Genomic DNA, 27,549 nt, shown 5'->3' with positions numbered 1-27,549 from the left:
ATGTAGTATTAATTATGTAATAAAAAGGACCATAATATTGACAAATATTGTTCAATAAGCTCAGGAAAAAGGGCTAACAAAATCTAAATAGAAGAAGTGCTCATTTGCTCCCCTGTCTCTGGGAAATATCTTCTCATATTTTCTCATGTCCTTTGAGTGTTTTCTTGTTACGCCTTTCATCTTTACCATACCTGAAAGATTGCGCTTATATCAGCATTTCTACTAGAAACAACTTTTGTGTTGCTGCCTAGGGAGCAGATGTGGTACTCTGGTTCATCTTGACTGACCTGAGTGCCTCTATATCAGCTATAATAATGATGAAGGGAATGGGCTCCAGGAGAGGAAGATACCAGTGTGTTAGGCACAGAGAAAATGGAATTATCAAGGAATGTGATTAAAAAGTCAAGAATCCTTAGTGGAGCACAGAACTGTGTGTGAACACAGCTGGATATTGATTTAACTAGTTTTTTTGCTGGTCAGACATGGACTTAAAATATTTGTTCTTGCAGAAGAGTGAAAAAGTGCAGGGAGCTCCTTCTCTTTATGTGTACACTGGTTGTTAGTACAGGACAGCCCTATGACACCAATAGATTTTGTCCTTAAATGTGTCTAGGGACAGTCCTTAACCCCAGCAGCCTGAGAGAGGACAGTGCAGGGTGTTGATTCTCCAAACAAGCTGGCAAGAAGGGCTGCTTCTGGAGTGACCTGAAGGAAGCCTGTCTGCCCCAGGCACAAGCAGGAGGAGAACTTTGATCTGGGGTGCTGGTGTTTGCCAGCCCAATACTTGCACTTCGCATTGCTTGCTCCAGTAGGATTTTTTTAGAGGCTCTCTGATTATTGCATTATTATTAAATCAGAATAGGAATGCTCTTAAAATTTGTTCCTGAACATATCTGTGCTGATGTCTCTTCAGCAAGATTTTGCTGCTAGCAATGAGCTCAGAAATGGCAACTGGAAATTAACGCTTTATTTCCAAAACCATTTCATAGCTTCTATTTGCGAATAGAATCTGGTGCAGGATATGGGCAGCTTTCAGTGTTAGAATTGTAGAATGCTAAAGAAGACAGAATTGGTACATTGTCTCATTGCTTCCTGTGCAATGGCAGCACTTGTATCATGACAGAAGTTAGGCTGACAGGGAAAAGCTGCTGCTGTGTTTTATTACCAGTGTAGTCTGTGATGCTTTCCTTTTGTATTTTCTAATACTAACTCTCAGAACTTGCTAGATACCCAAACTAGTTAATTAACTCACATTAATTAAATCAATTTTATGGTAAGCGAAGGAGCGTGTACTAGAGGGCAGCACTGTTTTAATTCAGGGTGAGGTGGGGAGGTGAAGAGGAGAATCAGGGCAGCAATGCTGGTGGGGAGCTGCCTAACATGCAGGGAGAGGGAAAGGGAATGCTGTGCGGCAGGATGTGGACAGGAGCTGTAGTTGGGAGCATTAAAGTTGTGGAGCTGGAATAGGCAAATACAGAAAACCAGGGGAATGGAGAAGGTGGTTAAGATGGGGATTTTAGTGAAGTAATGACCAGATTGAGGAAAGCACAAGCAGCATTTGGCAGAGACAAATATAATGGAAGGGAGTAAGGTGGATAAATGTCATATTTTGTTGGCTTTGTAAAAAACAGAGATGTAGATTCCTCATTGTAGATCAGAGGATGAAACTACTAACATGCTTCCTTTTTTATTACTTCTTTTTTTTTGTTTTCTTAAGTTGCCAATAATGGATGTTTTAACCTTATCTCTCTGTGAGCCTTCATGCTCAGTAGTAGAATCTCAGAGTTTATTGAGGAGATACTTTGGTGGAGGACTTTTAGGGAAGTTTACTGAGGAAAGAGAAACTATAGTAGGAATTATATTTTCATCTGTCTTAAATTCACAGTAGTAAAAATTAGAACTGAACATTGGAATATACTGAGAAATGCTTGGCAGTAAGTCTCTGAGAACATGTTGGAGGAATGGTAGGCATAGCTAAGATGCTATTTGTTCCTACTAGTGGGCCTACCTCTCCAGCCCATAAGGCATCCTTCCGCTCTGTATGGAGAAATCTCAGATCTGCACTCTGTAGTCAAGCACCTATGCTCATGGGTAAAGGACAGCACAGAGGTGGGGTTTGCATGATCAACTCCACATGTGCTATTCTGTAAGGACGTTTTGTACTGGTGCAAAACTGAGCAGAGGATGCCAGAGGGATTAAGAGCCTTTTCTGGAGGGTAAAGAGGCAGCTGTTAGAATAGACTTAACACTGCTTAAAACCCTCTTCTTTCTATCCATCTCTGACTTAGCACCCAAAATTGCTTGTCACTTTTGAAAATGGAGCATTTTGTGGTTTAATGTGAAAAGGTGATGTTAGGCAGAGAGGAGAAAGCATGTGCTAACAAAGAATTTGTAGTATTTGTTCTTTGCCTACACTATTTTTCTAAATTTAGTAAGGTACTCTGCTAGCACTGACACAGAAATGAGTCAGTTTTAGAGAGCCCTATAATATTTATAGCCACTTGATTTAGAACTTATTTTGATATAAAATGTTAAGCTAAAACTACACAGAACTTTATAGAAAGTTTAGTAATCAAATAATTATAATCAGATAATATTTTATGAGTATCAGATAATGCAATTTTTTTTTCTTTACAAATTGGGTAATTTAATTCAAGTTAACCCATTTAAATTACCTTGTGTCCACCCTTAAAAAAGCAATCGGACCAAAAGAGAGTGGGGTTCATATAGGATGGCCAAAGACACACAGCTGTTTTCTCATGGAATATGCATGCTGTCAGCTTAAGGCAGTCCCACAGTGCAGTGCCACACGTGGGTTTTTTCATGCTAGTGCTGCTGTTACACACTGAAACCTTATCTCTGGGATTTTGTGGTTTCATTGCATTTGCATTGTATTTGACATAAGACTCCTGGAGAATGTAATTTTTTTTTCCCTATTTCAGCTCTAGGACTTATTTATTGCTGAAAATTATTCCAAATATTCTTGTAAAATCCATGAAGAATTAGAACTGTGGCAGAGTACAGGAAAACCACAAAGTACATTGCTGTTTAACATGTTAATCACTGTTCTGGTTACAGATGAATTCCAGTGTCAAAGACTGTACTAAAATACATGCCTCTAAAATACATTTCAGCAATCCTGTATTGGCACTGAAAATTTTTTTCCCTCCATATCTTTGTATTTAGATACTTATACAGAAAAAACCCAAACAACCCATGATCTATTCTAGAAATACTCTTAGAAGAGCTATCAACAATTATTTTAGCATATACTAATACGATTGCTTTTTTTAACATGTTTCTGAATGAAAGCGTACATAATAGACAAATCTGCAAAATTAGCAGCTGCATTGAGGCAGAACTGCAAAAAAGAGGCTTACTATCAGAAGCAAGTCATCTCAGAAGTGCTAGCATCTGTCAAGAGTAGAATATAAACTTCCTAGTCACCCTCTCATGCAATTCTAAGTATTTCTGCAAACTATAAATATTATCCATAGTTTCCTTCATGTATTCAGCTAAGTATAATTTGTATTCAAAATTATAATAGGCCCACAATTCCAAACACCTTCCAAACCCCCAGGTTTTTCTTCCCTCTGGAATACATATTAGGTATTTTTAGGTACAACTACACGTCCAATCAGAGGCTTTGAAAACCTCAAAGTAGATAAATACTAGTAGTTAAAAGGCAAGACTGCTCTACAGATTGATTTCTTTTCATCTGTGAAGCACCTATTAAGTTCACTTCTATTAAAAACTTGCAATACTCCTCAAAACCTGACACTTCTGGTGTGAAGCCTATTAAGATCTAACAGGTGGTCAAGCCATTCTCTGCCTGGCAGTACCTATTAGAGGTGACCCCTCTGGGTGGTTTTGGTTGATAAGTTGCTCTGACTGAAAACTTGAATTCTTCCATAGGTAAGGCATTAGTGAGAAAGAAGAAACTGATACAAAAAGCTCAGTTAGGTTTTGACACTGTTGGATATAGAAGACATGAACATGAAGACCATTAATTTCTGACTCATGTGTCTCAGTTGGAGTTATCTGCTTAGGTAATTCCATATGTGTATTACATGACACCCTAGTTTTGTTATGTCTGGAGTCTTGGATGAAAAAAATACAGTCAGATAGAGTTTTCTAAGGACTATGCTGGAGCACTGTCTTTAATTCAGGGAGTCCACCAAAAGTCCAAATTCTTACCTTTCTTTTGTAAAGGGACTGGAAATGCCTCTGCCCAGCATAGTCCAGAATGATCAGGGAGTAAATACTTCCACAGCCTTTTGCTTTCAGTCTTTGTCAGTCATGTTATCACTGTTATTAACTTCTCTGTCCCCTTTTTCCCCTTAGCTTCCTTTTTTTTCATTGACCAGTCTGTTAGATTTGGGTGAGGGCAGAACCCCTAAAACCCCAGAATCCCCACCTTAATACCATTTCCTTTCTTAATTTTGCTCAGGCCAGCAAATACCTGACATGCATCCTGCAAGTAATGTAGTGTGGTACACTTGTCGTGCTCTCTTCCTCATGGCATAAAGTGTTGTAGTCAGAAATTGTCTGTCTGCAGGATCTGTGGAAGTCCTGTCCAATTCAGGCACCAGCAAGCTTATTCCAGTAAATAAAACCTAAGTGCTGTCCTTTCTGAATTCAAGTTGGCTAATTCCAACTTCTTACTTGATTAAAAAGTCTGCTGTTTGCTTTTTTCATCCCACTTGTAGTTACATTCACCAGTGATTTTCACCTGTTTCTCATTGTTGCTTGCACTAAACTTCTTGCTTCTTGCACTAAACTTCTTGCTTCTTGCGCTAAACTTGTTCTGACTCTGAGCACAGGAATTAAGATCACACTGGGCATATGGAGATGATCAGTAAATGCTGTACTCAGTTGATCTCAGTTCCTTCAAATTGTTCTCCTTAATCAATTTTTCATTTTGTATTTGTCTTTGCTGCAGTTTGTGAAATCTTCCCTTCCTGTCTGCCTTCTTCCATGCTGACAGGGTACAAGGAATCCCTTGACACCCTGGCTCAGTGTAGGAGGTGTGATACTTGTGAGAATGGGAATAACATCTTCTGCTGTGTTATGCCTCTGGGTGCAGCCTACAATCACTTTACTGGCATGTATTAAATCTAATGAAATCTCTGTGCTCTTCAGTCTTGTGAGAATGATATTCACAACATGAATATATCATCAACTCCTTATCCATTAAACAGAACACTGTAGAATCACACTTAATAAAACTATGTTATTTCCTGTGATAGTCACGTGAGCTTCCCGTGGAACCTGAAATACTCTTTTCTTAATGAGATACTATATGTATACTATACGTATAACCTGGGAAAATTTCTGTGACGCTTGTAAATTATTTTTCCAACACAATCTCTTTTGGAAGTGTGGCTTACAAAATTTTACCCTGATACTGCTGAGTTACAGTTCATGTATAATCTCTTTCTGTAGTAAGGAGCTCTAAAGCTGTTGTGCTGTTCAACAGCTTTCACTTGTTTCCCACTGATCGCCTTATGTCTATTGGTGCTTTCAGCCTAGGAATAAATGTTTTCAGGTATCACAGCAACAAGGCCTGTAATTTCATAAATTAGTGGAATACACTTTCAGGTTTTCTGTTAACTTACCTTTAAACCTTATGCTATGTTAATATTCAAAATTCACTGAAAACAAAGGCCTTCTTGTTGTGTTGTAGTTTAACCCTAGCCAGCAACTAAGCACCACAAAGCTGATTGCTCACCCACCCCTCTGGTGGGAGGGAGGAGAGAATCAGGATAGTAAGACTGAGAAAACTCATGGGTAAAGACAGTTTTATAAGTAAAGCAAAAGCTGTGCACACAAGCTAAGCAAAACAAGGAATTCATTCACCACTTCCCATCAGCTAGCTGTTGTTCAGCCATCTCGAGGAAAGCAGGCCTCCATCATGACTAACAGTTACTTGCAAAGATAAATCCCATCAATCCAAACTTATCCCACTCACTTCTTCTTCCCCCAGCTGTATATACTGAGCATGATGCCATATGGTATGGAATATCCCTTGGTCAGTTGGGATCAGCTGTCCTGGGTGTGTCCCCTCACAGCACCCCAGCCTGCTCATAGGTAATGTGAGGAGCAGAAAAGGTCTTGACTCTATGTGAGCACTGTTCAGCAATAACTGGTAATGCATCCCTCTGTTGTGAACACTGTTTCCCACACAAATCCAAAACACAGCCCCATACCAGCTACTGCGAGGAAAATTAACCCAGCCAAAACCCGTACACTCTGCTAACAGAAATTGCGGTTGTGTTGGCAAGGAGAACTGCTATACCGGTTTAATGTCCAAACTCCAAACCTCACACTATCCTTTAGTTAGCTCATGTTATCAACTTTCTGTGCCCTTTATTTTCTAATAGGCTTTAAGATTATAAGCCAGAAACTCTAGCAGCCATACAGCTAAGTGCTTCTTTTACTGGCCAGTATTTGTATATGTCTCTGCAGATCAGCCAAGTATGCAACTGAAGTAAAAATACAAATCTTTAATTCTTAGTTTTCATTTTGTTCTGTAAAGCTTACTTGCTTTCCAAAAGGTCACATTTTCTCACTACTTTGCTTTTGTGTTCTTTTGTCTGTGAAATCCCAATAACATGAATTCATGAGGACGGTATTCCCTCGGTAAGAAATGCCCCTGTCAGCATCCTAACCTAATCAAGGAATCATCACTGTTTGCAAGGGCCACACGAGGAAGGTGTCTCCTCCTCAAACTCAGTGCTGCTCACCTGAGCATATGTCTCTGTGTACATGTAATTTCAGCATTCTCCATCTGGAGAGCTGAGAATGAGAAACTAATGCCAAAGAGTCCGTGATCCCTGTTTCTCAGCTTCAGAAGCTCTGGATGTACCAGCCTTTTATCTTTAACTGAAGAGACAGAGTTGGCATTTTGGATATCAAATTCTGGTGGTTAAAACAAGGAGGCAGGTGTCTTAAACAGTCAGTTTTACTCTTGCTTTTTTTTTTTTTTTTTTAATTCTTCTTGCTTTTAAATTATTTTTATGCCTCACTTTATCTCTGCATTAAGTAGCGTTAATCATATCTTTCAATGAGATGAAGCCTTAGATTGTTATGTTCTCAGAATTCTTTACGACGATTAGTAAGTGTTACAGATGAGCAGGAAATGGATTCCCATCCCACAGAAATTTTCAACATATCAAAACATTTCCCTGTACTGAATCAGGACAAAAATCAAAGCAGAATTTTGGAGGAAAATTGATTTAGTTCATTTAAATTCTGCAATTTCAGTACCTTACATTTCAGTTTCACTCATTTTAACTTCTTCTTTCAATTAACTTGTATTCCCAGCTGAAATTCATTTTGCATCAGCAAACTGGAAGTTTTTATGTAAAACGGTAGTGTTCTAAATGCCTATTTTAAATACTGTATTTGCAAATCTATGCCAAAGCCTTCTCTTTCTTGCAAGAAGCTTGGTTTGGAAAAATTGCCTTTTTCAGTTAGAAATGAAAAAGTTTCCTCAGGAAATTCATGTTTAATTGTGGAAGAGACCGTTGCCAACATCAAGTGGATGGAGAGGCTTGTTTAGTTGCTTGCACAGGTTACTGATGCCATTAGAGGCACCCTCATATATCTTACTTGACCTTGTGCTGCCTCTATATGGGCAGGAGCACCCGTAGGTGCTCTGCCATATTACAGCCCATGGCAGATACGTCAGGTACCCTACAGCAGCTCATTGGACACCACCTTGCACAACTGAATTTAGCCTGCGAAACTGAGTCACAGAAGACTGGAGGTTGAGATTTCACCAGTACCAGGCGATGGGTATACAATTTCTGTTTTTCCATTCTGGGATAATTTTGACAACTTACAATTTCATTTCTCAGCTTAGTAAGCTGTTTGAAGGTACTCACAGCTTCTGGTGTTCAGCTTTTCTGGAAGGAGCTCTGTAGATGCTTTGCAGTGGGAGGCATTAGGAAAAAAAAACATAAAAAAGCATATGGCAAATCATTTGCCACATTTGACTTGATTGGCTTTGCGTGATGCCATATGGCATGTGTATCCTTCTCTGTCTCATGTTCTACCTACAATGAAACTGTTCTCCTGTGCTGTTAGCACATTTGAGCAGAGGGCTGTGTCTTCTAAGGTCTCTTCCCACCTAAATCTTTCTATGGTTTAAGTAGATGATTGCCACTACACTTTAAAATTTTATTATATTATATTAATTATATTATATTACGCTAAGAGACAGATCACTTAATTTGCTTTTGTACATAGCATTTTAATGTTCCCCCTTATTCTTCTGTCATTAGATGTACTGCAAAAATAGTATTATTTTTCTAAAGTCTGTACATTGTTTTCTACCTTGTCATGGCCCTTTGATTTGCTAGCTAAGTGTATAATCAGACTATTAATAGACATCTTCTGTATCTAAATGTATCCAGCCTCTTGTCATTTTAGCTGTTCTTTATGTATTTTTGGAGGTCCAGCTTCTTCATTAAAGATTTCTAAAGAAAATAATCTGCACTTGAATAAGACGGAATATCTCAGTTAAATATGCAAAAAGTGAGAAATTAACTGTTGGAGTTCTCATTAGAGGGGGATAGCACATTAAATTCTTGAGCAACCTGTGCTCAAGTTTTTCCTATTCAGTCATGTGATAAAGGGCACGGAAGAGTGAGAAGACAGAGTTTTCTGGTAATGTGAGACCTGTGAGGGTAGTAAAAACAAATATTAATTACCAAGGTTACAGAAGTATTCCTCAGTGCTGGTTGACACGGTGATAAAATGACCGATGAAGTTCAGTGCTGGTAATGAGGTGATAAACGTGGGGAAAACAGTCCTATCTTAGTTGCTTAGTGGTGGGTTCTGAAGAAACTGTTCTGTCAGGGAAGAGATCATTGAGCTATGATAGGTAGTTTTCTGTAAGCATCAGCTCAGTGTGAAGACATAGTCATCAAGTAAATGAAACAGTAGGGATTAGGAGGAAAGTAGCAGAGTAGAAGAGAAAGTAGAAGAGAAAAGAATTGTGATACTCTTAATCTGTGGCAGACAAGCCTTAAAAGCACTGAAGCCAAGCCTGGCTTTCTAGATTGGAAAAGAGTAGAAGAGATATAGAAAAAATACAGAGGCAGGCAATAAGAAGGGTTAAGTATAGTTTCTATATAAAGAACAGCAGGATAGATTAGTAATCTTTAGCCCAGAGGTCTGTAAAAGAAGAAGGATAGAGAGAGATGTGGTTGTTCACTTCCTTTCCTATACAAAAAGAAGGTAAGCTAAATCTGCTGTGGTATTTTAGGTACAGCTGTTCTGTGACTTTACATGAAGCAATCACATTACTTGTATACTCTTTATAATGCAACCAAAGATAATAAGCTTCTGAGTATTGAGCAGATACCTCCATTGTTCTGTGAGTAATGAACTAGGAATAGATGAATTTCTATGTTTAGTTTTGAATCCAGGGAAGAAAGGAGAAATATACTGGAAGAGCATTGTATTCACTGCTGGCAGTGGGTGGAAGCTTGGTGCATCATGGTTACTGGGAAGATGATTCTTGAAAACTTATGAGTTTACATCTCAGCAAAAACTTTCATTAATGTGAAAAAATAGTTGAAAAGTTATGCAAAATCTGAAGCTTCAGGAGCATTGACTTTTCTCTTTTAATGACCTTACATCTTTGGTTTTTTTCAGCAGAGGGAATAAAGCTGCTGCCCTTTTCTGTCTTTGCATAGCTCTTTACGAAGAAGCCAATTTATTTTGCCACTGAAAATTCAATATTACTACAACATTACTGTCCATCAGAAGCAGAAGGGTGAGGCATCATGTTTACTTAATACTTCATGGCCTCAGAATTCGCTCACGAAGGGGTCTCAGTTCTTATCTGTTGAAAGTCAAGGCATAAGCAAGTACTCATCACAAATACAATAGCTTTCTGTGAGAGATAAAGTACACTAATACTGGCTACATAGTCAATATGTAATGCTCAACACAAAAAATCTATATAATCCAAGTAGAGCATAATTAGCTAGCTTCTAAGCATTGCATGTACCTTGGCAGATGCAAGATTGTATTACTTCATTGAACAAGTCCCTTTGACTATTCTTTAACTAAATGGAGATGCTAACACACTTTGGTGTTATGCCTTGATGTGGTGCTACCAAAAAAAGCAACAACAAAAATGCACCAATGCATTCGCTTTACTTGTGCATGTTATCCAAATTTAACTATTTCCCATTAACAATTTCTCACTTAACCATCAACAGTAAAATGCTTCTATACTACCTTAAACAGCATCCGCCTTTCCTACCTCTCTTCAAGACTTTTATAACTAAACAATATTATTTCAGCACAGGTCATATTTACCATATATGTTCCAATTTTATATGTCTCTCCTCTTCATCCTTAGAGTTGGTTTCTTAAATTCCTGAAATAGCCCTTAGTTTCCTTGTAATTAATTAGTCTGCCTTTAGCTCCCTTTTGAGGTGATCACATTTGTGTGCAGAGAGACATGTGTGGATCCCTCTGAAGCTCAGCAGCATTTCAGGCAGATTAAACACACCGTTCCATTACACACCGGTTGTATTCTCTTGCCTTGTTATTTCCTTTGTCATTATTACTATTAGTGGTAGCAGTAGTGATTTGTGTTATACCTTAGTTATTAAACTGTTCTTATCTCAACCCGTGGGAGTTGCATTCTTTCGATTCTCCTCCCCGTCCCTCCAGAAGCGGAGGGAAGAAAGGTGGGGGGGGAAGTAGACTGCGTGGTTCTGATTTACGGCCTGGGCTTAAACCACGACACTCCATTTCATCCAGGGGCTGAGTGTTCTACCTAAACAGGCATTCGATTCTTGCAGACATATTCATGAGGGCAGGAGGACCAAATGGGTTGTTTCAAGTCCTGTTGCCCTAGTCACTGAGTCCTCAAGGCTAGGTTATTATTTTCTCTGGAACTGGTTTTTCACAACAGGCAGCTGGAACAGGATGCGTTTTTCACTGGTCAGATACATACACAGAACACACTAGTTGTGCTCCTAATGTATAAAGAATAAATAAAAGATCTGCACTACTCCTAGACAGAGCAAGAGGGTGCCTTTTTTCACCATTTTTCTACAGAGAAAAGTGTACAGAAAAGTGTAAAATGAGTTTGCTTCTTCCTGTGGAGAACACAGTCCAACCAGTTTACTCAGAGATGGTTTGTAGGAGAATTCATCTTAAAAAAATTCATGAAAGGTCAGCCAAATTCATCCCCCTGACACACAGTTAAAAGTTAGCCACAGATTCTTCTGCAACACTGGCAGAAGTTTCACCGAGAATGAAGAGGGCTGGAAAGAAAAGACATATAAATATACAGAGAAAGCAGTAGTAAAGTAGGAAAAAAGGGATTCTGGAGATGTCTATTAAAAGGAAATCTGTGGTTCACCTGGTAACTCAGTTGGTAAATCAATAACCAAGAGGATCATATTTGGAGGTTCTGGAGAGTGCCAAGAACATCAGGAGATCTCTCACCCTGGGGAGATGAAAATTAAATCTACTAGTACTGATCTTCCACATGTAAATCCACACGTTTTCTGAGGATGAGTAGCTTACGTGGCTTCTGTTTCACAGCTACATCACCTTTCAGAGTAGGATCTGTCCTCATTTCAATACAATTTACCTAGTTGGAGGTAACATAAAATAATATAAGGTAATATAAAGTACTTTACTGTATAGATATTGAATCTACAGATTATCTTCCTATGAAGTTCTTTCCCAAAATAACAGGTGTCCATGTGTATGTTCATACACAAATACTGGTGTATGTGTGCATATGTTTTTAAATCGCAGTTACATGGGCAGCTCTCTGTATCTTTTATTTTGCAGTTTAACTTTTTCAGGATGAGTATCCCAAGAGTCATAAAAATACCATGCAAATGCAGGTTTTAATTTTTTTCATATGCCAAAGTTCCTAATCTTTCAAATAATGTCCAATCCTTACGCTTAATTTTGCCTAATTTTTATTAATAACAGTTTGCCACCATCTTTTTCATTCTGGAGAATTCTTTAGAACTGGATGTATTTTTAAAGAGGATTCTATCTCCTAAAAGGTTTTTTTAACAGGCTCTAAAACACTGCTGATTGTCTAGTAAGTGCATTTACTAAGATGCACTATGGTACATCCTTTCGCAGCATCTCCTCAGTGCCCTCACCTGTCAAACCCAGAAGTTACTGCTGCTAAAGCTGAAGCTTCACAATACATGTGAAACATGTGAAACAATACATGTGAAACACACAATACATGTTTTCACCTCGTTACTCCAGTTCATAGTCCAGAATATTAGTTGAGCCAACAATGAAGCTAACTTTGTCTTCTAACCCCACACTGAGAACTGAAGAAGCTAATGCACCAATAGACATCCTCTTCTGTTAGTTGTGTTCTGGAGGGGTGGTAATGACCAGCACAAGGAGTGGGCAGACTGATAAAGGCAGTAGCATTTTCAAATGCCATAGCTTAATTATCCAAAAATGTCTGTCAGACCATGTGCTCATGTGGAGTTTGTCTTCAGAACATGAGCAGATTTAATAATTTTCCCAGTGTGTCATAATAACAACATTCAGAGAACCCAAAATCACATGGGGCCTTTTTATTTTTTCCATATGGCAATAAATGTCATATTTTCCTTCTAGTGTCACTCGTAGCTCTTTCAGCTGTGTAGTTTTCCAAGTATCTCCCCCTCTGCCGAATCACTGCTGTATGGATAAGTGTTTCCTGACAAACACAGTGCTGTTTCAAGTGCTGCAAACTTCTTTGTGTACAGGCGGCTCTTTGCAAATGGGTGGGGAGCCAGGAGTCAAGTGTGGCAGCAGGGTTGGCAGGACAGGAGTCTTTCTTTCCCATAACCCCCTAGAAGTGAGGCCTTGCAAGCCAGCACTGCAATTGTGGCATATTTGAGTGGTGTATGTAGTTCAGTGGAGAAGGCTTCTGGGTAAGCAGAAAGAAGCAAACTTATCTTTTTAGTATTGTAGGCTATTTTTGGTTTTGTGTATTAGTGGGAGAGAAGCTGATGTCGACATCAAGAACTTGTCAACACTCATCCTTGCATCATCTTAATGTGATCAATCTGAAATGATACACTTATTTGGTATCAAAGTGGTAGCATAAGGTGTTACCTGAGCTGGGGCTGTTCTCTTGCTGTGCTGCCTTGCTTGAATGCACACAGACTCCCTAGATAAAGGTACCACTGGTACCATTACTGAGTGCTTCCCCATGACCGGTGTACAAAATCACATGGCAGGCCTTGTGAGGGAAATGTTGCTCTTTCAGTGGTTGGTGAAATGATACTTTTGAGAGCTCAGGACTAAAGGTGACGATGAAGACACAGAAATTCATCCCTTCCATCTCTCCCCCTAAAGATTGACTTCATACAGTCAATTCCTGTTTCTTGAGATGAAGTTATTAGATAAGAGTCTTAAGTAAATTATAACCTATAAATTATAAATGACAAATAATTTGTGATACTCTATGAGGAAGTTGATGTCTAATTATACTAGCATATCTCCAAATCCACATGGCATGTTTTGTCCAGCTTGATACACATAATATGGTGCAAAGAAGTGGAGTGCCATCCCATTTGTTTTGTTTTTATAAACTAGGAGCTATGAAAGCCCATCATAGCTTTTTAAGAAGTTACTGGAAGAGTATGTTATTTTTAAACTTTAGGGTCCCTATAAATCAAAGCATATTTTACCTGGATATTCTCTTTTTCTAAATAAATATAAAAAAAGTGTTCTGTCTATGGGAAATCATTATTTCCTCCTTTGTGAATCACTTTGTTAAATTAGGAAAGCCTTTCAAAAGAGTCCTATTATGATGATAGTGTATGAAAAATGTAAAATATAATTTAGCTTTTTTAAGATGAATGACTTTTTCATTGTTTTACTGCTAATAGCAAATGCATTTCAAAATCAAAGTGACTTGATAGAATCCACATCTTAACACTGCTGCTGAAATTGTGTTTTGATTTCTTTGACATGATCCCTGATTGCTGTGAGAAGAATCAGTACAGTATTTTTGTTCTTAGATTCCCCCTCCTTTGTCTTGCAGCTACTTGTGGCAGATTCCATTAACAATTGCAGTAGGAAATACGAGCCACATCTCATCAGAGGCAATTATATGGGTGTCTAACAAATCAGGTAAAAATAAACTTTCCTCCCAGTGGAATCTCATAAAGCATACTTGTGTTTTCCTCAACTGTTTCGTTGGAATTGATCCTAGATAATTGTTTAGTTTCTCTGCACCCAGTTTTAGCTACTTGAAATGAATTACAAAAAAAGGAGACTTGGGAAGGGAGGGAGGAGGAATGAAGGATGAGTAACAAGAAGGATTTATAATTATTGCAGAAGTTGGAGAGTATAATGAAAAGTGTTTACATAGAAATGTGCACCTAAGTGCTAAGTATTTTATATTTAGCAACACATATCAAATCATTGATGAATGCAATTCACTTTATAGATTGGCGAAAGTTAAATGTAATATTTTTATAGCAAAGCACCTGATGACTATGACCTAGTAAATGCAAAATATTTAGAATTGTAGCATTTTTAATGCTAATCCATAGCTGAAATCAGGGCTGAGAAATGTTTGCTGTCATTAAAAAAATTCCTTATTGATCTATCAAAGTATTTCTTCTCTCTATTAGATAACCAGATGGTGGACCTCGAAAGTGCATTACTACTTATTTTCTTCCTCCTCAGTTCCTACATCTCATAATAGTTGTTGTCCTGAGGACAGCTAGGTATAGATACCAGTGGGGTTTTTTCACCTAAGAAAGGAATCCTGTTATAGACATTTTGTGAAATATTTGTCTATTTCCTTAGGAGTTCATGCTACATGTTTTGGACTGGAATTGAAGAGAGTGAGCAAAGGAATGTGGAAATTTGAATAGAATGATTATATGGAAGGGAAAAGAAGGATCCATGCATCCCTTTGACACATGGGCTTTACAAATGCTGCATCACTTTGCAGAAATATATCACATTGGCCATACTTTTTAATATTAACACCTCCAGAATAGTTCAAAACCTGTTTCCACTTTCACAATCTGCCGTAATTACCTGCTCTACTTTTGTCCTATGGGGCTTGATTGAACACTCATTGAAGTTAATAGAAAGATTCCCACTGACTTCAGAGAGAGTTGATCATCTCATTTCATCTCATCTCATTAGGTTGTACATGCATGCCTCCTTCCCTGCGCTCCCGCCTTGAACATTCAGTGTATCACGATTATCTGCACAGTTGCATCCTCATTGCCTTTTACTTGCAGAGTGCTGTGGAGGAACAAGTCCATAAAACCACTACCCACTCTTTTAAGATCTACTGCTCCTATTGGAATGCTTTCAACAAGTCAACAAATTAACGATGGCCAGTGTGAGCAATGATTTTGGGGTAGCTGCTATATAGAAATTAAAGAGGAACCTTTTGAGTCATCAATTTCCTGTGTAGTGAATCAATGCCATTGTGATCTATTGTCATTATCCTTGTCCTTCCTCATTACTTACTCACTCATTCATTTGCTGTGCCTCATTGAAAATGAGACTGTAAACTAATGACTATAGCAAGGATGTCCTCTTGCTTTTACTTATTGTTTAGCTCAGCTGGAGAATTCCTCAACATAAAAACTCAGTAAGAACATTCCTGGATGTACTCAGTGTGTGATTCATTGTATGTACCTTTATGTGTTGGGGCTGGTATAGATGATTTTGTGATAGTCCTGGAGATTTTCTGCAGCTGGTATGTTTATTTCATGGGGACGTGGGAGGGATTCTGAGACTGGAAAGGATGGCTTCCAAGACTGGTTCTTGTGGATGTGAAGAGTCCTGAAGACTTTCTGTTGCGCAGAGGACACAGTTTCACTGTTGTCCCAGTGAGTAGTGTGGGAATCTTTGCAAGCTGGAGGTGAAACAAACTACTCCAGAGGATATTTGTCAGATTAGGAGTGGTCACATTGTTTTTCATGTGAGTGCAATTGAATGTGGATACACAAATCAAATTTGGAGGAAATGCTGTTTATGAGGGTGGTTTCCATGCCCTCTTTAGGAAGGAGCTGGCATTTCCTTCTTGTTGACTAAACTGCTGTACTAAAGAGGCTTCCAGTGTAACCTGAAGAGTGGATAGGAGATGATGAACAGCTGTCTGTTGTCTGTCATGTAGCTCTGATCACATAACTCATTTAAGCTGCCAGTAATGAAGAGGATCCAAATTAATGACTACCATTATGATACCTTGACATACCACTTAAATTTTTCAATAAAATTATCCTTATCTGTGTGTTATCTGAGAGAAATGAAACCACAGCAGCTTTGAAATAGCTACATTTATTGCCATGAAGAAATATTCTTCTTTCTGTAGTAGTTTAAATAACAATTTTCCAGGGGTGTACACCAGGTGCTTTGCACTAGAGTTCACCAGGTATAGTGATTTGCTGATGGAAAAGTCTCTTCCTCCATGTACATCCAGAAGGACAAGAGAGAGAATTAATGATTTTTGCATTGTCTTTGCTACTGTGTCTGTGACCTCATCAAAGTACCGTAGGATGCCAGTTGGTATTTTCATGAGCAAGGGATAAGAGGCTGCTGTTCAGTCTTGTGAGAGCCACTCAAATGGGATGCTTGAATTGCTGCTCTCTACTCATGTTGGCTGTGTCTGGTTACATACTAGAGATAGTGAGACAAGCAACTCACTGATTGTTCAATATGCTGAGCAGGGTTAGTTCAGATGATTGCAGATCATCCCAACTGCTGGCAACAGAGCTCATTCTATCCACTCTACACCACCAAGGTGAAGGGATGCTGGAAATTACAACTATGCAGTGTCCTTTTGGGATTTAATTCATTGTCCTTTGCAACAGATCCTGTAGAGAAGACAGTGCCAGGCCTTGGCTACTTGTCTGTCAAAGTGCATTGTCTCCAAGATGTTTCGTATTCGGCATAGCTCTCCACGCCTGTTTGGGGAAACTATGTAGTCATAGTGCTGGAAGGTTTTCATCTTCCAAGTGCTTCTGCGAGTCTCTCTTCTCCTTGCTCAGTGAGCCGTAGCATTCATGTAACCATTTTCCCACTTACCAGTTCATACACTGGCCATCAGATGACCCTTTTACTGCCTCAGTTTGTCAGGGTATGTGAAATGGAGCTGTCTCGTTTGCTATCACAGCGTTGCACAGATACGTCGCCACCACGTTTTTCCCTGTTCACTCCCTGTATCCGTGAATGAGACCATTCTGCTTCAGGCAGGTGACATCTATTAAACCTCCGAAAATTAAATCAATAATGAAGGAGATATCCCATGATTAGCCTTCCTATCCATGCTGAGGTCAGAGACATCACAGTAAGATGGCTGCAATGCTCTTCATGCTACAGTCTTGTAGGTCTGCTGAATGATAAATGATTTCACTGGCACTGGAAATCTTCAGTGTTAACAAAACTTCTGCTCTGCCATAGGTCCAGGGATTGTTTCTGTTTCTCCTAGATAAGTTGCTTCTTTTGTGGTCTCTGTAATGGTGTATGAACGCAATGTCCACAGCGTTTTGGAGTCAGCCCAAAATCAATAGTAGGTAAAAAGTCAAGGACCAGCTTTGAATTCAGCCCATCCCTACAAGACAACTGCTTAGCAGGACTTGAGGGAAGGTGCTGGCGATTGCTGCTGAAGGTGTACTAAGCATGTAAGCACGGGGTCATCTGTCACGTTTCTGCAAATCCAAGAGAATGACTTTAGCCTCAAGTGAGGAGGTTTAGCTAGCATCCACATCAAACAGGTGAACAAGGCTTTGGACATAGGCATACTTGCCATTCCCTGGGCGTGACTGTTCTAGCATTCAGGCTCCAGGTGGGAAATATCCCCGTGCAATTCAGCAAGTGCTGCTGAACAGACTGATGCAGCTTTTCAGTTTGCTTCCCTGCCCTTTTCATTCCCACCTCCTGTATCTTGACTGTCTTCTCATGTCCCTGGGAAATATTCCTCTGATAGACCTTCTTGCCTCTGGTAAAGTTGCTGTCATTCAGACTCTTAGTGTCTCCACAGGATTGCCGTGAGGTGGGGGAAAGAAAGTTCGACAGGGCAATTGCCTTCCAAATAGCAAGTCTCAACTTACTGTATTACCCCACCTCCTGCTAGATAATCTATACTTCAGCTGTAAGCCCCTTGACAGTGATTCTCCTCCACAAAGTGCTTTGTAGAAGACAGCTGCTTCTGAGCTGGGGTTTGCTGGCTGCCCACTGGGGAATAGAGCATTATTGCAGGATTAGAAAAATACCCCTTCTTTTCTTTTTTGAGACAAAGCTGCTGAGCTTGACCTGTGCTGCTTCCAGACTCCACTCATTTGGCTTTCAAAAGCAGGAGTAAGTAAAATAAATATATAGGTCCTGCTTTATAAATTTAGCCAGCATAGTGAGGACCAGGGACACAAAACCTGCAATCTGATTTTGACAGAGTGAGGCAGAATCACTCCCATTATCCCAACAGCTGAGCAACAATCCTAAGAGAAGACTGCTCCTTACATTTTGTATCACCATAGACATTGGCAGTTCCGTCATATAGGAATGTTAATGGGTGGAAGGGTAGTCTGAGCAAAAAGTATGTGAGACATATTTACTGGTGTTCTCCATTTGTTGTGTTATTCACTACACCAAAGCATTTTTTTTCCCAACATGGAGGTGTGGCAAATGAGATGGAAAAAACTTGGTGGACTTCATGATCTTAAAGGTCTTTTCCAATCTAGTTGATTGTATGAGCTAACTTTTTCTTCTGGTTTATCTTCTCCTCATATGAAAAATTCTTGCAATAAGATTTGCAGAATTTAGTTAAAGCTGGTATTCTTTCATAAAATACTGTGATGAAATTCCTCATGGAACTTTTTTTTTTGTCAAAAAATTTTCACTTGCTGTTCTTGGCATGAAATTGTGCTACTCTTGTGCAATTGTTTTTGCAGGCAAATGGAATCAGTTCTCCCAGTAGGAAGTCCACCAGCATAAACCAATTTCCTAGTATGCTAAGTGTTGTATAAAATGAAAAGATAAAATAACAACTGATAGTCTAACACTTGAAACTGTAGTAGGACTGTGTTTAGCCCACGCTTTTGTCAGCGTTGGAGTAGTGTCTTGCAGATGGATGCCCTTCACCCAGACCTGCCTCACAAGGTGCTCATGTTGCCGTACAGAGGAGGAGGCTTCAATCTTTCCTGCTGGTTTTGATGGAGTTGAAGTTGCTCAAGAGTTGGGAGTGCTCAGAACTTCAAGCCACCTGTTTTTAGCACCAGCTGGAAGGCTGTCTCTCACTTCCAGAGCAGGGAAAATTAGAATCAGACCATAACTGATTTTCTTAGTCCAAAACAAATGTCATAAAATTAACCATTTCCTCCTAAATGTCTCTTATATGTATATGGCAAAACTAGAAGTTTCAGAGCTATGTTCTTTTCTGAGGCACCCAGACAAAACATGACCATGGAAAACTCTTTCTGATGGAAGAAATGTAAAAAAGAAAAAAATCCCTTTAATCTCTCAAGTACAATTGTATATCTATTGTAGATTGAATTCTAAGAGGCAAATAAAACCTTCGAAGACAGATCTCTTCCCAAGTGAAATCTTTGTTGTTTAGAAAGTCATGATTGATTTAATGTAGGGTTTAACACGGAATGACTACATTTTCCTTAACTGTAATACTTTTAACAGGAAACTAATAAATGTGTTTATGGTAAGTGGAGAAATTGTGCAGGTGTATAGAAATTTTCAGTGCTGTAATCACCAAAAGAAAGAATTTCTTTCACACAAGGGCGTGAGACTACACAGACTCAAACATCAAATTCCAGTAAATTATATAGAACTATGTAAGGCACATGCATCAGGCAGTCTCTTAAAATAACCACTTCCTTATATGAGCTGGAAAGGCATGAAAGATTCCTGTCATGTATTTCAGGAGAAGGTCAACACATGAGGGGTCTTATTGAAAAATAATAGTAAGGGGTTATGGCTGGATTTAAACTGACCACAACAGCAATAATACCATCAAGATTTGAAAAGATATTTTTCTGCATTAAAGCTGTATGTGTGGGAGGTATTGCACAGCCATTAGTGTGAAATAGGTAATTTTGAACTTGTCATATTTGACTGGCAGGTATCATTCAGTATTTCATCATTTCAGAGATAGAAATTTAATAAAAATATTCAATAAAAATTTTATAACATCCAATTTTGAACATTTCCATTTCATGTATTTATTTATACAGCTATTGATTAATGTGAGCTCATAGCCCATTTGGTACACTTTTAGGTATCATAGAGGTACAGGGATTAACCAGTTACAAGTAGCTACTTTCGGGGTGGTGGCATTTAAGGGTTAGTTTGCAACAGAGAAGCATGGGTGGAAAGCAGTACTGCATTAAAGTGGTAGAATTTTCTACCAAACATGAGCACCCTGCTCCTGACCCCACACTTCAGTATGCCCCTCAAGGGCCAGAGAAACTCTACAAGTTGTCATTTCCCTCAGCAGTCTCTCCTAGATAAAGAAATGTATATTTGTGCTGTTGCTTTTAAGTAACCCACTGGGTTGGTAAATGTCGTGGTTTAAGCCCAGCCGGCAACCTAGAATCACACAGCCACTTGCTCACTCCCCTCCTTTCCTCCCCCCACTCCTGGAGGGCTGAGGAGGAGAATCGAAAGAATGTAACTCCCACGGGCTGAGATAAGAACAGTCCAGTAACTAAGGTATAACACAAATCACTGCTGCTGCCACCAATAATAATAATGATAAGGGAAATAACAAGGGATGAGAATACAACCGCTCACCACCCGCTGACCAATACCCAGCCTGACCCGATCAGTGATCCAGCCCTTCCGGGTAACTGCCCCCAGTTTATATAGTGGGCATGACATGCTGTGGTATGGAATACCTCTTCGGCTAGTTTGGGTCAGGTGTCCTGTCTCTGCTTCCTCCTGGCTTCCCCTCCTCTCTGGCAGTGCATGAGACTCAGAAAGTCCTTGGTCAGACTAAACATTACTGAGCAGCAACTGAAAACATTGGTGTTTATCAGTGCTGTTCCCAGGCTGAAAGTCAAAAGCACAGCACTGCACCAGCTACTAAGGAGAAAAATGACTGCTACTGCTGAACCCAGGACAGTAAGGAACTGAGATAGCTGAGATTTAGGGGTCAGAGGTTGTATTCACAGCACCACACCATGTAAATTAAATAGGATCATGTAGATCCAGATTCAGATTCCTTCTCTCCCTGTTTTACAACAGATATTTGATACAAATTGGTTCTAAGAAAGTGCCATTATCACTGTGCTGTAAATTGTTATGGTCTTTTGTGGTATTTCTACAGTAATGTTTTTCTTTTATAAGGTTCAGTGATTTACACAGAAGCCAGTTTTCAAGTCCATTATAAGTAGGCTGGAGAAACTGTGTGATTCTGACTTCAGATCCAGTGAAAAAAAGTATTTAGCAGAGGAGCAATTTCAGTATAGCAGTCTAAGAGAGTGTGCTTAAAACTGAGTTATATAGCCCAGTGTTTAACAGACCTCTGTGGCAGGAAGGACACCCGGTGTTAAAACCTTATTCCAAATTGATTGTGTGGCAAAAGTATCTTAAGTGCTTTGACAGTATGAATGCCTGGGAAGCTCACAGAGTTACAGGACTTAATTCTGGTTTTCTCAGTCTCATTTCTACAGGATGCATTGGCTCCTAAAGAATGTGTTTTCTTGGCTCTTTATCATAGATAACTATATGGATGTAGTCAATATTTTAACTAAAACCGGGGGTCTGTATTTCTTTTTCTCAGTCATTATATAGAACAATTAAATTGAACTGGTGTGAGTCAGTTAGACAAATGCTAAAATAGCAATAACAACTGAATAGTCAACAATTGAGTTATTCTGGGGTTAATATTTCTAAGAAGTGTATTTTGAAGAGATTTTAATGATGTCAGAACTACGTAAGTGAGGAGATTATTTTCTTTTTTAATTCTTCAGCTTTTTATTTGAATTCATGTGCATAATGTAAATCCATTAATTTAAAGTTAAACATATAATTAAGTGTTTTTAGGATTGATTTCTTGCTGTTCTTATTTTTTGCACCTTAAAATACAGTTGTTTGTGGTTTTGCTAGAGGTATTTAGTCATAACAACTTTTATCTGCAGTCCTACTCATCTATTATTTCCTCAGAAATTACTTTTTTATAAGAAAGGCTGAAATAATTTTCTTTAGTAAGTCTAGATACTAGATACTATGTATGAATTGTGAAGGCTGTATTGTTAACTTTTTTCCTATTAGTTACTTTCATGGAATTCATGCACACCAAACAATTCCTGATGGAATTACTTTTAAAAGAAATTTTTTCTTTTTTTTTTTTTTTATTTTTAAAAATGGATAATACTGTTTCTTTTGTCAACAGTGTACAAACTAGTTATAGTAGAAAATTGCTGCTGAATTTTTAGTGAGCTCTGGTTCATGATCGATTTTGTCAGAATAATTTACTAGATTGAAGGCTCCTTCCAGAGACAATGAAGCCTGAGGCATCATTCCATGATGATGCTTTCCATAGTGAAAAAATTGTGTGTTGTGAGTTCAGAGCATTTTTGTTATTGAAATCCCCAGACTTTCAAATAGTTGTGGACTGCCTAGCTGTACAAATACTAAAATAAATTTAGACTTTCAGCCCTAAAGTGAGTACTTAAAAATGAGACAAAAGAGGAACAACAGGATAGTTGATATAAGGTTAATTGGTCTAGCTCTAAAGGGGAGAATCTCACTGGTTAGTAGCTAGAAGCTGTACAGCTGGAAATACTTTAATTTGAAATCCAGTATAAAGTACATGAAGAAACACTTAAGAATTTATTTATTTTTTAATCACAGGTTTAGTTTTTCTCTGTATAGCACATCCATTGAATTATTGGAGTTATGGTTGTAGAAAGCTATTTTAGCATGGTCAGAAACAGGGTACCAGACTTAAAATAGACACCTCTCATATAAATACTCTTTGCCAGTCTAAAAACACCCTGAGAGTTTTGTGTGGTTGAAAGGCCCCCATAGGAATATCAGCTGGTGTCTCTCTACATCAGAACAGATAAATGAAATTAGTAATCCAACATAATGCTTTTGTTAGTCTTTAATTTTGCTGCCTTCACGGATATTTACAGAAAGAGAGAATTTAACACAGAAATTTAAAACCAACTTTCCTTCCCATCTTGTTCTTTGTTTCCAGAACACCACAGAATTCCTGCTTTGGAAGAGGCAAGTTGGTTGCTGGGGAACATCAACCAGACTGGCTACTTTAGAGTTAATTATGATATTAGGAATTGGAGACTGCTAATTAATCAGCTAACAAGGAACCATGAGGTAAGCTCCCCTTCTCATCCCAAAATCCACTTTGATAGGTGAACTTTCACTGTTTCATCATCCTAAATGGTTCAGTTTTTGTGCTTGTCCCTCACAGGTTATCTCTGTCAGTAATCGAGCAGGCTTGATCGATGATGCATTCAATCTAGCCAGGTATGTTTTTCTGAAGATAATCTGTCCTCATACACATTGCTGCAATAACTCATGCAATCATTAGCTCAACAGTTGAGTGTGCTTTGAAGTTAAATATGTTTTAAACACACTTTAGTTCTTTTTCCCCTCTTGATTTTTTGTTTTTTTTTTTTTTTTTTTTTGTTTTTTTTTTTTTTTTGTTTTTTTTTTTTTTGTTTTTTTTTTTTTGGTTTGTTTTTTTTTTGTTTGTTTTTTTGTTTTGTTTTTGGTTTTTTTTTTTTTTTTTTTTTTTTTTTTTGTATGGCGCATAAACATGCTCTGTAGCACATTCACTGCTCTTGATCAATAATTGCTGTAGGGTATTTCCAAGTCTGGAGAGGTATGATCAATTTTACAGCAAGTTCAATTTAACACTTTTGAGATAAATAATCTCTTTCCTCTTTCTCTAATGAGTGAGGTTTTTTTCTGTTGTTTCTCCCTACTGCCCTGCCTCTCCTGTTTTTTCTCTATGTGACCCTGCTGCTGTATTTAATTTGTGATGGAAGGCATCTTTAAGCTTCAGTAATTTTTTTCACTCGGATTTGTACTGTTATATCATTTTTCCAGGGTCTTTTTTTTTTCTCTCTTTTTCTGCATGAGACTTTTCATGCAGAATGGGAAATTAGAGTTCTATTGAGTGTTTCTGGGATTTATACAACATTTGTGTTTTACTATGATCAGAGTTAATGATAACACAGCGCTGGTTAGGTAATGCCTTCTTTATTAATTGAGGCAATGAAATTTTCCCCATTCTGAAATCAGGACATCTGATATGTTAGCAGTGAAAATGTAAAATGAGAAGAAAGTAGTGGAATATTTAAAATTTTTTGATTCTTGGTATCTGGGAATGTTGCATCAGTAAAACACTGTGATGTCAAGGGCAGCATGAAGAGAATTCCTTATATTACTGCCTTTTCTGTTTCCTAGTGTATTTATAGCCATATTTGAGCAGGGGCTTTCAAGAATCAGCAGTATTGAGGTACATTTCACTACAAATGGTCACCAGAGATGTTTGAGATTCAGGTACAGTGTCACACAGAAATTATGGCTCAGTGATGTTCTAGCATCACTGCAGTAAAACACAGTTGTGTGCCCTACCACTTTGTTCCTGCTGCCAGTGCTAGGTTGAATATATGGCATAAACTATTCATTAGCCCTTACTTAACAGTCCAGAGATGCAGTAGGGAAGGAGGTATCATGGGGAGAGAAGGAGTATCCATTTGCTTTTTGCATTGCCCTGCATTCTTGCCATGTGGCATTTTCCCATTGACAGCAGTAAAGGACTAGAAATAGGTCATCACTTAAGACGTCAGTGGACCATGATTTGTGTACTCTTTGGATACTAGCACATTGCAGAGTATTTCAAAATATCTAGACTATTAGAAGAACTACTAATTGTTCAGTAATGTAATAGTCTGTTCCAAATTTGGTTTTGGCACCTCAGAGAAGAAATGTGCAGTTACTCAGAATCAGTGTGGCACTTCCCATGCACTGAACAGAGACCGATGAGCCTAGACTTCTCTGAAAATCTAGACACTAAAAAAAGCTGTTTCTTAAGTTGAATCTTTAGGTGTGAGTGTTTTTATTCTGAGTCAGTACTGAGCCAGTGTTCTAGGATGTCTTGTTTGTGAAGCACAAAGGCAAGGTCTTGATTAAAGGCCCAATCTGAATCTTCTGGTCAAGTCTGTCTGCCTAAAAACCACCCACAGATTAGATCATCAATGCATTAGAATCATAGAAGTATAGAATGGTTTGGGTTGGAAGGGACCTTAAAGCTCATGCAGTTCCAACCCCCCTGCCATGGGCAGGGACTCCTTTCACTAGACGAGGTTACCTAAAGCCCCATCCGACCTGATCCAAAGCATTCCCCACTTGCTTTCCAAAGCACCTTTATGGTGACACTGGATCCTGCTGCTTTTTCAGAGATAACTACACCAGAGTGCTATGAAGTATTTCACAAGATTTCAGGTTGTAAAAAACTTGACTTTCTTTTGTTAATGATGAGCTGCAGCAGATTGCAGCTGCATTTGCTACTCATGCACCATGGAAAAAAGTAGTTGAGCTATGTAGTAACAGTGTATGCACATGTGCATAGATGTTCTTTGTGAGTAAATATTCTCCCAACAGAGATAAGTAGCTAGATTCCCACTTCTTTAAAATGTCTGCACAGACTGCGGTCAGTAGTATTACCTTGACTACGTGCCTTACAAACCAGTCTGGATGGAGGAAAGATCTGCAATTTTACGAACAGTAGTTTCATGCCCTGTATTTCAAGAGCAGCAATAAGATTTGTAGAACTGGCTAAACTTGCCTGGTAGGGTATGCTTTTGTTGATTTTCTTTTACTTTATTTATCTATAATTTTTCCTATTAAAAAAAGCCCCAAACAATTATAGTGATGCTGGTTAGTCTAATTGGCTAGCTTACTATATGGTACCTATTTGAGAAGAGTTTGGTTTTTTATTTCCCCTCTCCCAGACAAACTAAGATCAGGAATAGTCCTAATCCATGCTCTGTTCCTCTATCATGAGTGGGACTAGAGAGACATTAAGAGACTGTTAGGACTGTGTTGGGGTCAGAGCACCTGAACTTCTAGGAGTGTAAAAGCAGATGGAAAAGCTCGTGCTGGGACAATTGATGGAAAATTGCATGTTGATGCTGCAGGGTGGTTCAGGTGCCCCTGCTTTGTCAGGTGCTCTGACCGGACACATCAGTGTTCCTAATACAAGCTCTGAGGGCTAAAAAAATTGCATGGATCCTTTCAATTTCATCAAAAAGTTGGTGTTAAAAATGCCACTATCAGCCTAGAAGCAACTTAGCTTCCCCCCCTTCACTGCAAGGTGCAGTGTAGAAAGTCATTTCACTTTCTTTTGGAGCAGTACCGTGGTTTGGATGTTTTTCCCTGCCCATATAATGACACATGATGGGGAGATTAAATACATATGCTTGTCTCTGACAGTGACATGAGAAAAGGTGAGTAACCTTATTGACCAGGCATAGAGGTAGTAATTGGTAGTTTAGACCTGACTTCTGAGAAAACTGGCTGGTTTTGAGGGTAATTCAGTCCTCAGTTGTGGTCCCCAGTTGCACTGATGTGTTATCTTCTTGTCTACAACTATAAACATACACATTTTGAGAGGGAGAACTGTGGAATATGTACTTTTATTTTAATCCCTAGCTATTCTTTTCAGTGATAAAATAATGTAAAAATGAAAACATAACTATTTAAATTCATGCTGGTCCTTTTCAAAAGAATTTGTAACATATAAAGTTCTTTTTGTTGTACTGAAGAGACTGTATTTCTTCAATGTACCTCATCCTTAGAAAATCTGAAGTACTCCCTAGTTGTTGAGCAACATACTTGATACAGATAATGCCCATTCCACGTAAGAAGTGGCACTCACTTTTTCCACTGTCCCAATATGCATGTCCTAATATAATGTTTCTATGTAGTTTTACTGCTAACTGATTTTGTTTGTGGAACAAATACAGGTGTTATATTTAATAAAATTTAGTTATATTTAGATTTGAAGAAAGATGAAAACATTGCTCAGATAAATTATTTTGGAGAGCTTTTTTTTTTTTTTTGAGGTGTGTTTGATTTCATTCCTCCAAAATGTTTATTATCCTTTTACTGTCCAGCATAATGATCTCTCAAAAATAAACAATATATGTGAATTGATTCCTCCAAGGAACATTTTGAGCTCCAGAACTTTAATTTCATAAAGTTTTGCCCATTTTATATGGAAATATATTCCTTCTTCTTCCTTCTTGGTGTATTTTGGTTCCATAAAACTAATCAAGCAGAGTTGAATTGAATAATAACGATAAAAGAAAGCTAAAGCTTGCCCACTGTGTTTGAATTCTTGCAAGCTTGTTTGTTTTTCAGATTTTTAAGCATAATTCTGTTCTCAGCTGTAGTACACGCACACACCCTGAGGATCTGGAGAGCTGTATCTTTGGCAGTAGCATAGCTTATGGAAATACATGCCCCAAATTCTTGAGCACCTTGGCACTCTCTCCTTCTTCTTGAAGATCCTTTATC

General features: G+C 38.5%; 1 protein-coding gene across 1 annotated transcript in view; it reads left to right on the top strand.

Moving 5' to 3' along the window:
* Window positions 1-27,549, top strand: part of TRHDE (thyrotropin releasing hormone degrading enzyme) — a gene marked incomplete at its 5' end in the record, with an annotated part of 213,568 nt that overhangs the window by 146,617 nt on the left and 39,402 nt on the right. Inside the window, 3 exons of the mRNA XM_080635365.1 lie at window positions 14,057-14,145; window positions 23,201-23,334; window positions 23,432-23,487. Of these exons, the coding sequence (XP_080491491.1) occupies window positions 14,057-14,145; window positions 23,201-23,334; window positions 23,432-23,487 (279 nt within the window). The remainder of the gene's footprint in view (window positions 1-14,056; window positions 14,146-23,200; window positions 23,335-23,431; window positions 23,488-27,549) is intronic.

The sequence above is a fragment of the Psittacula echo genome, assembly GCF_963264785.1.
Source record: "Psittacula echo genome assembly, chromosome: 1".
Taxonomy (NCBI): domain Eukaryota; kingdom Metazoa; phylum Chordata; class Aves; order Psittaciformes; family Psittacidae; genus Psittacula; species Psittacula echo.
The sequence above is the reverse complement of the archived record's forward strand: the minus strand, read 5'-3'. Positions and strand labels throughout refer to the sequence as shown.